Here is a 15,271-nt window from a genome sequence, read left to right as displayed (position 1 = left end):
AATGTATTAATGTTTTTGGTGTATGCAAAATGATGGACTGACTGGTTTAAATGTGTATGCGTATGTGACCCTTTTATTTATTTTGTTTTACATTTTTATTTAAATTGTATTATTTTATTATATATACAAACAAGAGTACATAAACCTAACAGATGGGTATTACATGTCAAGATTCATTTTCAATTTGTTAAATACTTTTATGGTGCGTATTGCTTTTTTGTTTTTACATTTACTGATCATTTCAAAATCATATTTAAATTCTATTTTAAATAATGTGAAGAGGGGTTTGTTCTCCACCCACTTCAATTTAAGGACAAAGAATCTTCCATGAAAGATTAACAACTTAAAAATTGAAGTTAAATCAGGGTCCGTATAATTTGGTTCAAAATAAAACATAATATAGTCTTTCAAATTAACATTAATAGTTGTTTCTTTGAAAATAAAATCTTCTAACTCACACCAAAATCTACTGACATAAGAGCAGACCCAAAATAAATGGTCAAGAGTTTCTGGGTCACAGTCACAAAATACACATTTGTGTATTTGTATGCGACTTTGGAAGGTGATTCTAAAGAAACAAATTCCATCCTTGATGGACAATAAAGTTTTATTATTTTCTATGCAGTAATCCATCACTCGTCGGCAGGGCGTGGCTTGAAGGGGAAGTTGTCTTTTTTGCCTGGTAAGATTGTTTGTTGCTATTTGTAGCTAGCTAACACATTACATTAATAAAATAACGGTGTTTATATTTTGGATTCATTGTAACATTTAAAGTCATCTGTAGTTTACTTGCTACACTTGCGTTATATTGTCAGAATGACGATGGTGCAGCTCGTAATCACCGCCTAAGCTAGCTAGCTAACTGGTGATAGCTAGCGAACAACAAATGTCAGGACACGCTTCCCAGCTGGCACGAGAGGAATATTGATTTTGTTCTTGATATTTTCGACAACAAGGGTAATATTCTCACATATTAACAATTTATAACATTGAAAGAGTTTCCAATACCTTTCAGAGTTTATTTCTGTGATCAAAGCCGTTCCCAGTGGTCTAACCACACTAATGAAAACTCATCTTAGTTTTGGGAATGATCACAAAGTTTATCCAGAACTCAGATTGGAAGGCGTGGGCTTACTTTAGAGATCTTGTTGTAATAAATATATACGACAAATTCTTCATTCACAAAACCAACTTACACCGAGAGGAAAGTTTTTCTGGAACATGCTTATTCCTGACATTGTCTGGAAAAATGCATGGTTAAGGCCTTACAAATATTGTATACCAAACAAAGTTAAGGAAGTGCACTTCAAAATTGTACATAAGATATATCCATGTAATTCTATGATATCCAAATTTGTGGCTATTGATGATATCAGCGTTTTCTGTGAAAAAGGTGAGAATCTGTCTCACTTGTTCTTTGAATGTAAATATGTGTCAGAATTTTGGGAAAACCTTGCAAAATACTTATTTACCATTATGAACACTGCCTATGTTTTTGACATGAAATATATAATATGTTACTATTGCAATGATAACAAGACCACAGATTTTTTTTATTTCTATGTATTCTTGTTGCCAAATACTTGCCAAAAAATTACACATTTTTCTGATTGAATTCAACTATTTTATTAAAACATTAACCAGAGTGAACAACAACAAGAATAACATCTTCCTGAATCATTATTATATTAAGATTTTTTTGAGTGATTACAATTGCACTCAAATGTATTTTTTGTATTGTTTTATTGCTCTTTTCTTGTTAATACCTGTGTTTTGTTTTGTTAGAAATGTTTGATGTAGCAATGTAAGTTTATTTTAGTATTATGAGTAAAAAAATGTCAGGACAGGTTGCGAACATGAAAAATGCAGGTACTAATGGCTAAGCCAGTAACGTTTATGGATGTTGATTTGAGTCCCTGTTCAATAAGTTATTGTCTCGCTTATACTGTTATTGCAGAGGCAAACCTCCTATGATTATATATTGCCTTATTTTATTTAGCCAAATTGCCTGTACATCTGTGATTTTGCCAGCACAGAATAAGGTCTCTGAATTCCTCTCGCCTGTCCATGACAAAATGAACCCCTCCCTTTTAGAAAAAAAAGTAAGTTGCACCCCAGCAAAATCGTGAATCGCTAATTAAGCATTGACACAAAACAACGAAGTGCACTTGACCGGTACAATTGTTCCTCATTGAAATCGCTAAGAGCCAATTTATGCTTGATCCGAAATGTGGGCCTCTGGAGGTACGCAGAGGCCAAATTATTCTCTGTATCGCATCGCCGTGCTCTTCTCAAATGTTTTAACAGTGCAGCGACGCATTGTAACAATGCCAAATTGTGCACTGCATCTCAGTGCAAGAGGCATCGATGCAGTCCCTGGTTCGGATCCAGGTTGCATCACATCCGGCTGTGATTGGGAGTCCCATATGGTGCGGCGCACAATTGGCCCAGCATCGTCAGGGTTTGGCCAGGATAGGCCGTCATTGTAAATAAGAATTGTTCTTAACCGACATGCCTAGTTAAATTAAAGGTAAAAAATTAAATTGATGTACAGTAGATGAAGGCGGGAGGTCCTGTATAAACACAAACTCACTTTCTTGACAACATCTTTCACAACATGCCCTGACTTCTGCATAGGTCATATCACTGTAAATGCTCCACGGCCAATGCAGACATTCGGATTGACCATGCAGCGCCATCTAGTGTCCCACAGCCTCCAAACAGACATAACCTATTGTTTTGGAGAGACTATTGCATGCTGTAATGATAATTGCCTATGCTTTTTTTTTAACCAATAGGTTTTGAAACCATGGACCAAAAGATCCCGTATGATGACTACCAACTCCCAGTTGTCTTTTTGCCTTCCTACGAGAGTCCCCCAGCATGGATAGCCCCGCAGGAGGTATGAGTCTGACATGGCATCCATACCCTGTCATAACACTGGCAACGTTCAGTCTAGGGCGCCGCCACCACAGATCTTCAACGATGTTCCCTCTCTGTCTGTGTAGCGTATCCACCATCCTGACTACAACAATGAGCTGACCCAGTTCCTGCCACGCACCATTGTGTTGAAGAAACCTCCGGGGGCACAGTTAGGCTTCAACATCCGTGGGGGCAAGGCCTCTCAGCTGGGCATCTTCATCTCCAAGGTGTGTGTGTGAGAAAGAGGATGAGGCTCGTGCTACTGCCCAATTACACTTCTAAGGCTCCCAAATGTTGGCATCTCTGTTTTCTCCTATCTCCTTCATATCTCTGTGTGTATGATAGGTGGTCCCAGATTCGGACGCCCACAGAGCAGAGCTCCAGGAGGGAGATCAGGTGCTGTCTGTCAATGAAGTGGACTTCCAGGACATAGAGCACTCGAGGGTCAGTGATAGAATGTACACACCAGTGGAGGCTGGTGGGAAGGACTATGGCTGAAATGGAATCAATGTAATGGTACCAAACACATGGAAACAATGTGTTTGACTCTGTTCCATTGATACCACTCACACTCCTATAGCTCCTCCCACCAGCCTCCTCTGGTACACACCACACTATACCTCTTGATAAATCTCATTACTTAATTTTGTACTGCAGCACTAAACGTATGTGTATAAAAAGATTCACACTTTGCGGCAATACATTTGTCACTCATAGAAAAGGTTTCTTCTCCTCTCAGGCTGTTGAGATTCTGAAGACTGCCAGAGAGATTCTGATGAGGGTGCGCTTCTTTCCCTACAGTAAGTGTTGCCATCACCTGCTCCGCCATCTAATATTTTAGGTGCCTAAATTGTATCTGACGCCATTATTGCCTCACTTTCTCCTCTCCAACCTGTGAAGTTTTAATAACGGTTGTTATATAACTTCCTGTTTCCCATAGACTACCAGAGACAGAAGGAAAGGACTGTGCATTAGGTGGCAGACGAGTTCCCCGGGAGAGTGTGTGAGTGTCCGTCTTGTAGGAGTTGATGTCCTTGGTGGATAGACCTGCACTTCACTAGTGTCCTCCTCCCACAGACTACAGCCCCTGTCCTCCGTTTCAACCTAAGGATGAACGACCGCATGACTAACTGGATCCATTCACATTTACACCCCAGGACCACATAAAGACATTGCATTCCCCCTCCGCATACTAAACGATGCACACTGCTTCAGATGCTGAAAGGATGTTGTTATATCAGGTGTTCACTCACTTGCACAGTGAGTCATGCCCTGAAGACACGACATAGAGTAATGTATATTATTTGCATACCATAATGCTCCAGGTCCCTGAAAGACAGGGTCCTGAAAAAGGGACGTTTCTGTTTTTGCTGAGTTTATAGACATACACTTCGGAAAGTATTCAGACCCCTTGACTTTTTCCACATTTTACGTTAGCCTTATTCTAAAATTACATTGTTTTTAAAAGATTGTTGCATTTATTTTTGTTCAGTGTATTTATATACATTTATACACAGTTTAATGATATTCCAAAAAACATTAGAATGGACCGAGGACCTGATAATGCCTTGATACTGTAAAAGATTAAGTTAATTTAATATGAAATGTTTCGATTATCTAAGATAACATTTTTCCAGACGAGCTATTACAAACTGTAGAACTATTATTAACTAACTTAAATTATATTTGACATAACATGTCGACTATTAAGGTGCCAACGTCCTTCATTCAACTATGGCGACACCATCATCTCATATAAATTAATACTTGCCTTGTATGAAGCTCAATACATTAAACAAAATCACATTGTTTCCTGTGCTGTAGTTTATGATCCATCACTTATAAAATGTCAGCATGGAATGAGTTCCAAATCTGTTTTTACATGTCAAAATAGATTAGATGGTGTAAATAAATCACTTGTCCATTAATGACCCTAAAGATGGAGTCAGGATAGTAGAACCTGTTTTCACGGTGTAAACTCTATCTTCTGTCCTGTGACCCACTTCACAGATCATGTTCTTGTAAAACACTAAATAAAACACGTCTAAACTCTCAAGCCTCGCTATAACTTTATTTGATCTTCTGTGATGTAGAAGTCCGTCACTGGCCGCGGGCAGCATTTGGTTGTTTAAGGCACACATTCATCACTCCTCCCTGCTCCGTTATAAGATAACTTGTGTGTCGACCCATATTGTTAACTTAACTTCTCTGTCTTAGTGCATACATTTCACACTTGTCAGTGTTCATTTTTAATATAAGTTATATGTATTATACTTATCTATGTTGTGGATGAGCCCGTTTGTTTGTTTGTTCTGTTCCTCTCTCTATCTCTGTAGCTTTCGGGTATGCTGGATAAGGACCTAAGCAAAGGGAATTGGGCTGACTTTGTAGTGCCTGTCCCAAATTGCTCAGTAATGTAATGGGCATATTAAAATAAACTGTCAGTAGTGATGTAATTTTGTAAATGTTATGTGGTGATATTGTTTAAAAAACAATGTTGCAATGTATATACGTTAGTATGTTTAGTTAATGGAAAATGTAGGTTTGACTAGGTAATTGCATAATTAATTAGGGTTAATTGTTCTGAGGGGAGGGGCTAGCCCTACAAAAGGAGCCTCTCTTTCAGTTAATGGAGAGGCATTTTGGATTGAGCTGTGAATGGGGCAGCATTGTTTTCAGCGGTCCCATAAGGTATACATTTGATGGCAGTACTGTTGTTTTTTTGTTCTGGAATCACTTTGTAAATAAACACCCTGAAGCACAGAAGAACATTTGCGTCTCCGCCATCTTTTTTTTATTTTGATAGAGGTTAAGTTTTCCAGTATAGCCTTCTGGCCTATTCTACGTGACAGTGACACATTTGGTTTCCTCTTTCAATGAAAGAATCATTACATGGTTACAGAAGCTTAATCTGGGCTAAATCAGGTTGGGGCAGCAGGTAGCCTAGTGGTTAGAGCATTGGACCAGTAACCGGAAGGTTGCTCGATCGAATCCCCAAGCTGACAAGGAAAAACATATAAAGGTCATGTAGGCTAAATCAGGTCATGCGCCACATGCAACTACAATATGTTCCCTGAAACACAAACACCCCCCTTCCTGAGAAAAACAGGTCTCCCTGTATTGCTCCAGTGACACCACAGTAGATTAACTTGTTGTTCCACTTTGAGTTTCTGTTGGGGGGGGGGGTTGACTGACTGTCACAGCAAAACACTGATTACACACACATACACGTGAACCCTATGAGGTTTATAAAAAAAATGTACAATCATTTGTCTTCAAAGTCAAGTTCAAGAGCTGTATGCAAGGCTAACTTCAGGATCCTTGCTTGCTCTGTCATGACATTACTTATCAGTAACTTTATGAAAATAAATACACTTTAAAAGGGGTAAGGTCTAGGATGGTGATTATTCAGGTAATAACACAAAAGAAATCATACAATTCACTGTGTACATTTGTTAAAATACTATGTATGATATTATGCTAAAACTATTTCCATTTAATTAAGTCACCATTGGTTCCTATATGCAGTGCCTACAGTAAGTCCAAAGCATGCATATATAACCAGCAATGGAATGAATTCCACTGTCTCCCTCCCAGATTGCACAAACTTTCAATAAATACCCATTTGGGAACCTACAGAAAAACAAGGCACTTTCTGTCTAGTCATACTCATGGTTTCCAGTCATAAAGACAATAGTGAAATACAATGAAGCTCAAAAAAACAAGTATTCCATCAAATAAAAAATCATACACAAATACAATCTTTTCACTTTAATTTATACTCAGGAAATCAAAACAGCCAATCCTGGCTTTTCTTTAACTTGGTTCTGAATTATTCCAAACCTCATATCAAATTGTATAAAACACTATCAAGCATGGCTGGTAATATAAAATACCTGATGCTGTCGTTTCTAAAAGTAGCTGTACGTAACAATCAACAACCAAGTCCATCTAGCACCTCTGCCAGTGCACTGTCTGGAGTTGGCACAGTTCGTTGGCAAAAACTGGCTGCATTATCAGTTCAGGTGGAGGGGAAGAACCATAATTTCCACTTGTTGGTATGTTGTTCAGCTCCATAAGGCCAAACAGATGTAAACAGTTTATTCTCTCGTCCTCCATATAGGCATAAATAGTGGTTTATAAGGCAAGAACTGGATAAGTACAAAATAAATTGGGGGTGGATCTTAAAACTTTAAAGATTGGGATCATGTGCCATGGAGAGGTTGAGGACTTGAGTCTTTAGGTCTGCGTGAGCTTGTCCATCCATCCTCTCTTGTCTAGGCTTCATCTCCTCTGACAGACGTGCTCAGCTGCTGTCCTCTGCTTTGTTACTCTCCTGAATGTCCAGCTGAGAGCTCTCATCTACGTTCTCCAGAGAGTCTGCCCGCTGGATGGTCAGCTCGGCCGGGTCCATCATGGGCAGGGTGCTTTGCTCTGGATACAACCAGGGCTTCTGATCCGGAGAGTTCTGCTCTTTCCACTCTGGGTAACTCTGGCCCGCCTTGTGCACACACTTCAGTACCTGCAGGGAGAGAGGAGTGCGTCAGAGAACGAGACCTGAGCCTCAGCCTAGTTTTTCCCCTTCACCTCGTTTTTTTTGTACAGTTCTGCCCTGGGTCATATGCATTTACAGTCCTTCAGAATGTATTCACACCTCCCAAAGCCTTTACTTTTTCCACTTGTTCTGTTACAGCCTGAATTTAAAATGGATTCAATTGAGATTGTGTGTCACTGGCCTACAGCCAAAATACCCCATAATGTTAAAGTGGAATTATGTTTTTAGAAATGTTTACAAATTAATTCAAAGTGAAAAGCTGAAATGTCTTGAGTCAATAAGTATTTTATGGAGGATGGATCAACAGCATTGTAGTTACTCCACAATACTAATATAATTGACAGAGTGAAAAGAAGGAAACCTGTACAGAATACAAATACCCCAAAACATGAATCCTGTTTGCAATAAGGCACTAAAGTAAAACTGCTAAATAAACGTGGCAAAGAAATTAACTTCATGTCCTGAATACAAAGCGTTATGTGTGTCAAATCCAACAACATATCAACTGAGTACCACTCTTAAAGAATGTCAATTTAATCAATTTTCAAATTAGGCTGTAACACATCAAAATGTGTAGAAAAAGCCAAGGGGTGTGAATAGTTTCTGAAGGCACTGTACATAATGTAATGATATTACAAAGAGCGTAAGTGGAGTGCAATTTAAGATGATTAACAGCTAGCTGTTAATCATTAATCATCAGGTTTCCATTCAATCACAGTTATGAGCCACACACACAGTCTCGGTTTCGCACACAAAGACACACCTTGCCCTGAATAGTTTCATGCTGCACATGCTATGAAACCAGAAGAACAAGTTATACAGGGCTGCTGAGAGTCATTTTCTCTTCCTGAGAGAGACTTAAATGTCAAAAAAATAAAACAGAGCTGGACTGGACCTTCCAGTGGGTTTTTTATGGTTACCATGGTAATTTAAGGGACTTGAAACCCACTCTCAATATTCTTAAGATGGCAAGCTTTTGCTACCTAGTTCAGGACAAGAATTACCATCGTAACACGCACAAACACACAGAGGTATTGGCTGATTGTTGCTTTGGAACTAAATTAAAAACCAGTTATAACTCTGTCGTCAAACACAAAGAAGCTACAGAATTTAGCAGAAGGAGAAGATTAGTAACAATGGCTGATATTATTCGTACCCTGGGAGCCAGAACCTGAGACGCTTTGTTCACCACCCACTTTGGAAGAGAACCTGAAATACAGAATAAACCAAATAATCAATATTCACAGCAACTCTTGGTACCTGTAGTATAACATACCCTGTATCAAATATCTTTCAGTAAAGAAAAGACAACTGAAGCATAGGATCTGAAGAAGGTCAGTGGGTCTCACCTTTGGGGTCAGCCTGTGAGAGGTAGGTAAAGGAGCAGCTATTGGGTCCTGTGGCCTTCACCAGGTAGCCAGTCAGGAGGGAGATGGCTCTCACAAGGTCCTTTTTGGGAGGATATTTCTGTGACGGAAGAAATAAGAACCAAATCAGCTGAGATTTTGGGCGTATGTAGAACGATGTAACATCCAGTACCTATTAGTAACGGAATGTTACATTGCAATAAAAACATAATTTCTTCATCCCCATTAGAACCACCTCATCTTGTTAAATATACATTAGGTGGTTCTGTTATATGACTCATCTACAGTGCCTTTCAAAATAATTCAGACCCTTTGGATTTATTCACATTTTCTTGTGTTACAAAGTATGATTACAATGACTTATCTTTTTTTTTTTTTGCAACAATCTACACAAAATACTCTGTAATGTCAAAGTGGAAGAACAATTTATATATTTTTGTTAAGATTCATAAAATGTATTAAATAAAACAGTCTTTGCATAAGTATTCAGCTCCTGAGTCCATACATGTTGGCAATAATTACAGCTGTAAGTCTTCTTGGGTAAGTGCACACCTGGATTGTGCAATATTTGCCCATTAATGTTTTCAAAATTCTTCAAGCTCTGTCAAGATGTTGGGGATCATTGCAAGACAGCAATTTTAATTTCTTGCCATAGAATTTCAATTAGATTTAACCCTATCAGTCCCGAGACCCCAGCAAAAATCAGCTTTTCATTTTTTCTGACAATCATTTATCTACATGTCCAGCCCTTATATTTAGCTTCACAATGAAGTGTTTTACCATTTTCTTTTCAGGACAACCAGGTCTACAAGTAGAACACAAAATTATTTGACATTCAAAAGTTGCATTCAAAAATTGGATAAAAATGAATTTATATGAATGTTGTAAGTACAGAAATGGTTTGCTCAGTGGGAAATGAATATCCAAATAGTCAGTGACAACTGTGTTGAGTTTGTGACAGCAACTATGTGAGCTTATAGACACCATGTCCTGGGATTTCCTATGACCTATGTAGATGAACCCCTCAGCTTCTAACGACTTGTGTAGCTTGTGAGGGACATAGAGCAAAACATGCGTGTTCGTTAGTCTCAGCTTTTCAGAAATACTGTAGCTTGAATACTTTGTAGCTCAAACCATTCTCACTCTACAGACATTTTTGTAAAAAAGACCCAGCCCCGGGCCCCTTCGAGATCCGCCCTTGTCTCACACAGACTAATGGTTGATACCACCATTTTTAAAAGGGGTTAGAAGTCCTAAATCACACCGGTGGGACTCATTGGGTTGTGTCAAAACTGTAGCTTGGCCACTCAGGAACATTCACTGTCTTCTTGGTAAGCAACTCCAGTGTAGCTTTGGCCTTGTGTTTTAGGTTATTGTCCTGCTGAATGGTGAATTCATCTCCCAGAGTCCTGTGGAAAGTGGACTTGAGCCAGGTTGCCTGTGCTTAGCCCCATCCCGTTTCTTTTTATTCTGGTATCCCCCCAGTCTTTGCCAATGTAAAGCATACCCATACCATGATGCAGCCACCACCAAGCTTGAAAATAAGGAGGCAGTTACTCAGTGATGTGTTGGATTTACCCCAAACATAAGGCTTTGCATTTAGGCCAAAAAGTGTATTTCTTTGCCATGTTTTTTTTTCTTAGTATTACTTAAGTGCCTTGTTCCATACAAGTATTTGTGTTCTTCTTTTCACTCTGTCATTTAGGTCATTATTATAGAGTCCCTACAATGCTGTTGATCCATCCTCAGTTTCCTCCCATCATATCCATTGATCTCGAACCTGTTTTAAAATCTCCAATGGCCTCATGGTAACATCCCTGAGCAGTTTCCTTCCTGTACTGCAGCTCAGTTCAGAAGGACGACTGTATCTTTGAGGTGTCTGGGTGATTTAATACATCATCCACAGCATAATTATTAACCAGCTCATCTTTAAGATATATTAAATGTCTGATTTGTTATTGTTACCCATCTACCAATTACTGCCCTTCTTAATGATGCTTTCAAAAAGCTCCCTGGTCTTTGTACTTGAATCTGTGCTCGAAATTCAATACTTGACTGAGGGACCTTACAGATGTTGTATGTATGGGGGCAGAGACATGCTTAATCATTTAAAAATCATGTCAACCCCTATTATTGCATACAGAGTGAGTCCATGTAACTTATGTGATTTGTTAAGCCAAATTTGACTCCTGAACTAATTTAGGCTTGCCTGAACAAAGTCTGAATACTTATGCAATGACTATATTCTAGTCTTTTTTTTTCTTCAAATGTTTCAACTTTGACATTAAAGTATTTTATGTATATTGTCGACAACAACAAAAAAGACAATTAAATCCATTTGAATCCCACTTTGTAACACAAAATGTGAAGAAATCCAAGGGGTCTGAATACTTTTGCAAGGGCCTGTATGAGGACAATAACTGCCATTGAACTATAGGAACGGCAGAGCGGAGACAGACTGCTGTATATACTGGGTGGTTGCTGAGAGCCAGAGAGTCTACAGACCATGGAGGTGAAGGCGCATGGCATACGTACCAGGTGTTTGACTGAGTAGTTAACGATCACATACTCGTCGTCCGTCACCTGCCACGAACGCAACGTCACCACATCTCTGTTCCTCAGTGGTTTCGGACACAGCCCTGAAAACCAAAAGGGACAACAACAAATGAAAAACTACTTGAGGAGAGCTTCCTACAAACACCCTCTTGTCATGGTAACCAAAGATTCCGAAGACCTTCAATGGCAGCAACTGCACTCTCGTGTAGACTACAAATACACTCTAAAAACCAGCTCCCTTATGCCTTATCTGAACTCCTGAGGGCAGAATAAGAAGTACACTACAACTGCTGATGGAACCAATGCGATATGGTGTAATGGAAGTTAGTGAGAGAGGAGGCAATGGAAACAGAGACACAGTGGAGGGGCACCATGCAGAAATGGGTTCCTCAAAGCAATGGGACAGTGGAAGGAATGTAAATAAAATACTTTACACCAGATTTATTGCACATTTTCAACCGGGGTTATCTTTGAACCACAAACGTTTAGTAAATTTGACCCGTCGGGTTTTTGCACTGTAAAGAAAGAGACAATGACAGAGGAATGTGGAATAGCACTTCTAACTCAAGCAAATAAGAGGCACGCACATGAGTAGTAGCCCACATCAGTGTTAGGGGAGAGCCGGGCAATGTCAAAGCTCTCCAACATGGTGGGGTCCCACTTTTTGCGATACAGGCCATCATGAAGGACGTCGTACATGGTGGCGGCTGACACATCTTTTATGGTCATTCTGCACTGAAATCCAAACAGCAAAAGAGAGCATTGAAGTCAATTGATTATTGAAGTAACACAATAAATTCATTCCATCTCAAGATCAGGCCTTATCTGTTGAGTACTCACTACAATAAAATACGATACCAGATAAACCAATGGTCATGGAAAACTGGAAACCCCGAGGTGTTCTTGTAACAATGCTGCCACACAAAAGTAAAAGGATTGTGGTGGAATTGTGGAACAGAAAACCCGTGTTACGCTGTCACCAAGGGACATTGAAATGTCAAAAGACTACTTAGCGCCGGGCTCTTCAACCCCGTTTCTGGAGAGCTACCCTCCTGAAAGGTTTTCGCTCCAACCCCAGCTGTAACTAACCGTATTCAGCTCATCAACCGGCTAATTATTAGAATCAGGTGCGCTAGATTAGGGTTGGACGGCAGCTCTCCAGGAACAGGGGTGGAGAGCCCCGATAGAGATACATTGGAAAAGGTCAGGCAAAGGACAGGAATGGGTAAAAGTTAGCCCTTTAATGCAATGTCTATTGCTCTATTCAGACTATGGGATTCATAATAGAAAACAGGATATTCCCATATTTTGTTAATATAGTTAACTATATATAGTTGACTGGAACGAATTGCAAAAATCACTGAAGTTGGAGACTTATATCTCCCCACTAACTTTAAGTGTCAGCTGTCAGAGCTGTACACAGCCCATCTGTAAATTGCCCACCCATCCAACCAACTACCAACCTCATCCCCATATTTGTTTTTCTGCTCTTTTGCACACCAGTATTTCGACTTGCACATCCTCATCTGCAGATATATCACTCCAGTGTAAATTGCTAAATTGTAATTACTTCACCACTATTGGCCTATTTATTGCCTTACCTTTTGGACAAGTATGGGGCAGCAGTGTAGCCTAGTGGTTAGAGCGTTGGACTAGTAACCGCAAGGTTGAGAGTTCAAACCCCCGAGCTGACAAGGTACCAAATCTGTCGTTCTGCCCCTGAACAGGCAGTTAACCCACTGTTCCCAGGCTGTCATTGAAAATAAGAATTTGTTCTTAACTGACTTGCCTGGTTAAATAAAGGTAAAAAAAGTATACAGTACTTGGCCTATTTATTGCCTTACCATTTGAACATGTATACAGTACTTGGCCTATTTATTGCTTTACCTTTTGAACAAGTATACAGTACTTGGCCTATTTATTGCCTTACCTTTTGAACAAGTATACAGTACTTGGCCTATTTATTGCCTTACCTTTTGAACAAGTATACAGTACTTGGCCTATTTATTGCCTTACCTTTTGAACAAGTATACAGTACTTGGCCTATTTATTTGCACACACTGTAACTTGTTCTCAACTGGCCTACTTCATTTGCACACACTGTAAACATACTTTTCTATTGTGTTATTGACTGTACTTTGTTTATTCCATGTGTAGCTCTGTGTTGCTGTTTTTGTCGCACCGCTTTGCTTTATCTCGGACAGGTCGCAGTTGTAAATGAGCACTTGTTCTCAACTGGCCTACCTGGTTAAATGAAGGTGGGGGAAAATATATATATATAGAGAGAACATATTTTGGTCAAACAACTCAACTTATCCATGACCATAAACTGTTAAGTGTTAGTGCTAAAACATTAGGCTACACTACTGTGTATCAAATCGACAGTCAAGTCAAGCCAGTGTCCTCACCTTTATCTTGTGAACTTTAGGGATGTTTTTGTTTCCTTGAGGGGATGATGCTACTGGGGCCACCTCGACCCAGACCTCCATTCCGTTCTTGTCATATTTACTGTACCAGTTGTCTGTTGACAAGGCTTGTCTTCTGAAGTCTGTGAAGACTGCCTCGTCTGGTATAATTCCCGAAAGAATTCGAGACATAATAACGTTCTGGATGAACGGGAAAAAGGGTAGCTACTTAATAAGCAGTAAAACAAGTGCGAACGGCAATGCTAGTAAAGTCACTGAATTAATGTTGTGTATCCAGTCCGATCCTCCTGCCTCCAAATGCTATTCTATTATGACAGTGAGATCAATCCGGATATACTCACTAATTATCATATCAAGTTAGACTAGATTTTTGTGCTGGATTCCTGACCCACCCAGCTTCCAGCCGAAAATAATGCAGAACAACTCTACACGTAACTGCTTCCGGAATTCAAACAGGTAGCCTACTGGAATCTTTTCTTGTCTACACAGTGCCCACATGGTTTTGGAATGAGAACAACTACTCCTAGCTTGTGTTAGCTCAACTTGGCTGACATTGGGAATGATGGTATCCCTAGATTTAATTCGTCTAGATTTAATTCGTACATAAAGTCCAGGGCCCAGTTTCCCAAAAGCATATTAAGGCTACGTCAATCGTTTTAACCTTGGTAGGAGAATCGTTAAATCTCCTAGCTGTTTCCCAAAACCATCGTTACTAAAGTGATTATTGAAAACGCTCGTTATTTACCGACCACTCGTTGAACACCCAAGTACGTCGTTAATGTTTTTTTTGCCCTTCCGCGACACTTTATACAGACTTCCGCAAAACACAATCAAAATGTTTATCTGTCTTTTGTGCTGACAACTTCAGAAGGAATGTGACAACTACAAAGTTGCCAATTTCTTTGCATAACAAGCGAAGGATATAAAGACGCTTCAAATGAAAACCGAGATTACTGTATTAAAATATAAATAGGCCATAGTTTAGGCTACATAGACCTATATATTTCAATGATATTTAAATCAGACTCATGTCAATTCAATTGAGTTGTATTTAGCTATTTGTACACTGTCAAAGTTTTGCCTCTATATATTATTCATGATGTGTGACGTGTGCAATGTGACAAATCTTGATTTTGGTAATTAATTATTGTTGGGTATTAGAATATTAGAAGCCACCTCAATAGTTGTAGCCATAGGTGATATCTCGGAATAATTATGACCTTCAGGTCTTAAGGTAAAATCGAAAACGGAGAACGCTGATCCTATCAGTCATAAATAGTTTATGCTTGGCCAATAAGTCACTCTCAAAGTCTACATACTGTATATTGTAAATGCACAATATCTTATGCAAAAATAAAATGTCCTCCTGGCACAGAAACGGTCACATTGTTGGTTACAATTATCACTAATGCATTGTGGAATACATGACAAGGCCCATACATCTA

The 15,271-nt window shown here is 39.3% G+C and overlaps 2 protein-coding genes across 4 annotated transcripts; one reads left to right on the top strand and one right to left on the bottom strand.

Moving 5' to 3' along the window:
• The first annotated feature begins 617 nt into the window (after positions 1-617).
• LOC135545842 (PDZ domain-containing protein 11) lies at positions 618-4,978 on the top strand. 3 transcript variants are annotated; one of them, XM_064973774.1, is made up of 7 exons: positions 618-682; positions 2,799-2,902; positions 3,009-3,149; positions 3,268-3,366; positions 3,662-3,722; positions 3,863-3,925; positions 4,000-4,978. In XM_064973774.1, exons 2-6 carry the CDS (start codon positions 2,810-2,812, stop codon positions 3,895-3,897), a joined length of 429 nt encoding a protein of 142 aa, XP_064829846.1. In that variant the 5' UTR covers positions 618-682; positions 2,799-2,809; the 3' UTR covers positions 3,898-3,925; positions 4,000-4,978. The 3 variants fall into 3 exon arrangements, with proteins under 3 accessions (XP_064829846.1, XP_064829843.1, XP_064829845.1); XM_064973771.1 differs by having other exon boundaries at positions 3,863-4,978; XM_064973773.1 differs by lacking the exon at positions 618-682 and adding an exon at positions 707-957 and having other exon boundaries at positions 3,863-4,978.
• Positions 4,979-5,688: 710 nt separating this feature from the next.
• Positions 5,689-14,271, bottom strand: LOC135545841 (START domain-containing protein 10-like). The gene is made up of 6 exons (XM_064973770.1): positions 13,809-14,271; positions 11,988-12,135; positions 11,380-11,483; positions 8,827-8,944; positions 8,634-8,686; positions 5,689-7,444 (listed from the first exon to the last, which is right to left on the bottom strand). Exons 1-6 carry the CDS (start codon positions 13,995-13,997, stop codon positions 7,229-7,231), a joined length of 828 nt encoding a protein of 275 aa, XP_064829842.1. The 5' UTR covers positions 13,998-14,271; the 3' UTR covers positions 5,689-7,228.
• Positions 14,272-15,271: the final 1,000 nt, after the last annotated feature.

Source organism: Oncorhynchus masou, chromosome 9, assembly GCF_036934945.1.
Source record: "Oncorhynchus masou masou isolate Uvic2021 chromosome 9, UVic_Omas_1.1, whole genome shotgun sequence".
NCBI classification, from domain to species: Eukaryota; Metazoa; Chordata; class Actinopteri; order Salmoniformes; family Salmonidae; genus Oncorhynchus; species Oncorhynchus masou.
Note: the sequence above shows the minus strand (reverse complement) of the source record. Positions and strands in the feature narration are given on the sequence as shown.

Coding starts and splice junctions, on each gene's coding strand:
- LOC135545842 (XM_064973774.1), top strand. CDS start 2,810: ATGGACCAAAAGATCCCGTATGATGACTACCAACTCCCAGTTGTCTTT. Junction 2,903..3,008: donor CATGGATAGCCCCGCAGGAG/GTATGAGTCTGA, acceptor CTGTCTGTGTAG/CGTATCCACCATCCTGACTA. Junction 3,723..3,862: donor GGTGCGCTTCTTTCCCTACA/GTAAGTGTTGCC, acceptor TGTTTCCCATAG/ACTACCAGAGACAGAAGGAA.
- LOC135545841 (XM_064973770.1), bottom strand. CDS start 13,997: ATGTCTCGAATTCTTTCGGGAATTATACCAGACGAGGCAGTCTTCACA. Junction 8,945..11,379: donor ACTACTCAGTCAAACACCTG/GTACGTATGCCA, acceptor CTTCCGTCACAG/AAATATCCTCCCAAAAAGGA. Junction 7,445..8,633: donor CTCAGGTTCTGGCTCCCAGG/GTACGAATAATA, acceptor CTCTCCCTGCAG/GTACTGAAGTGTGTGCACAA.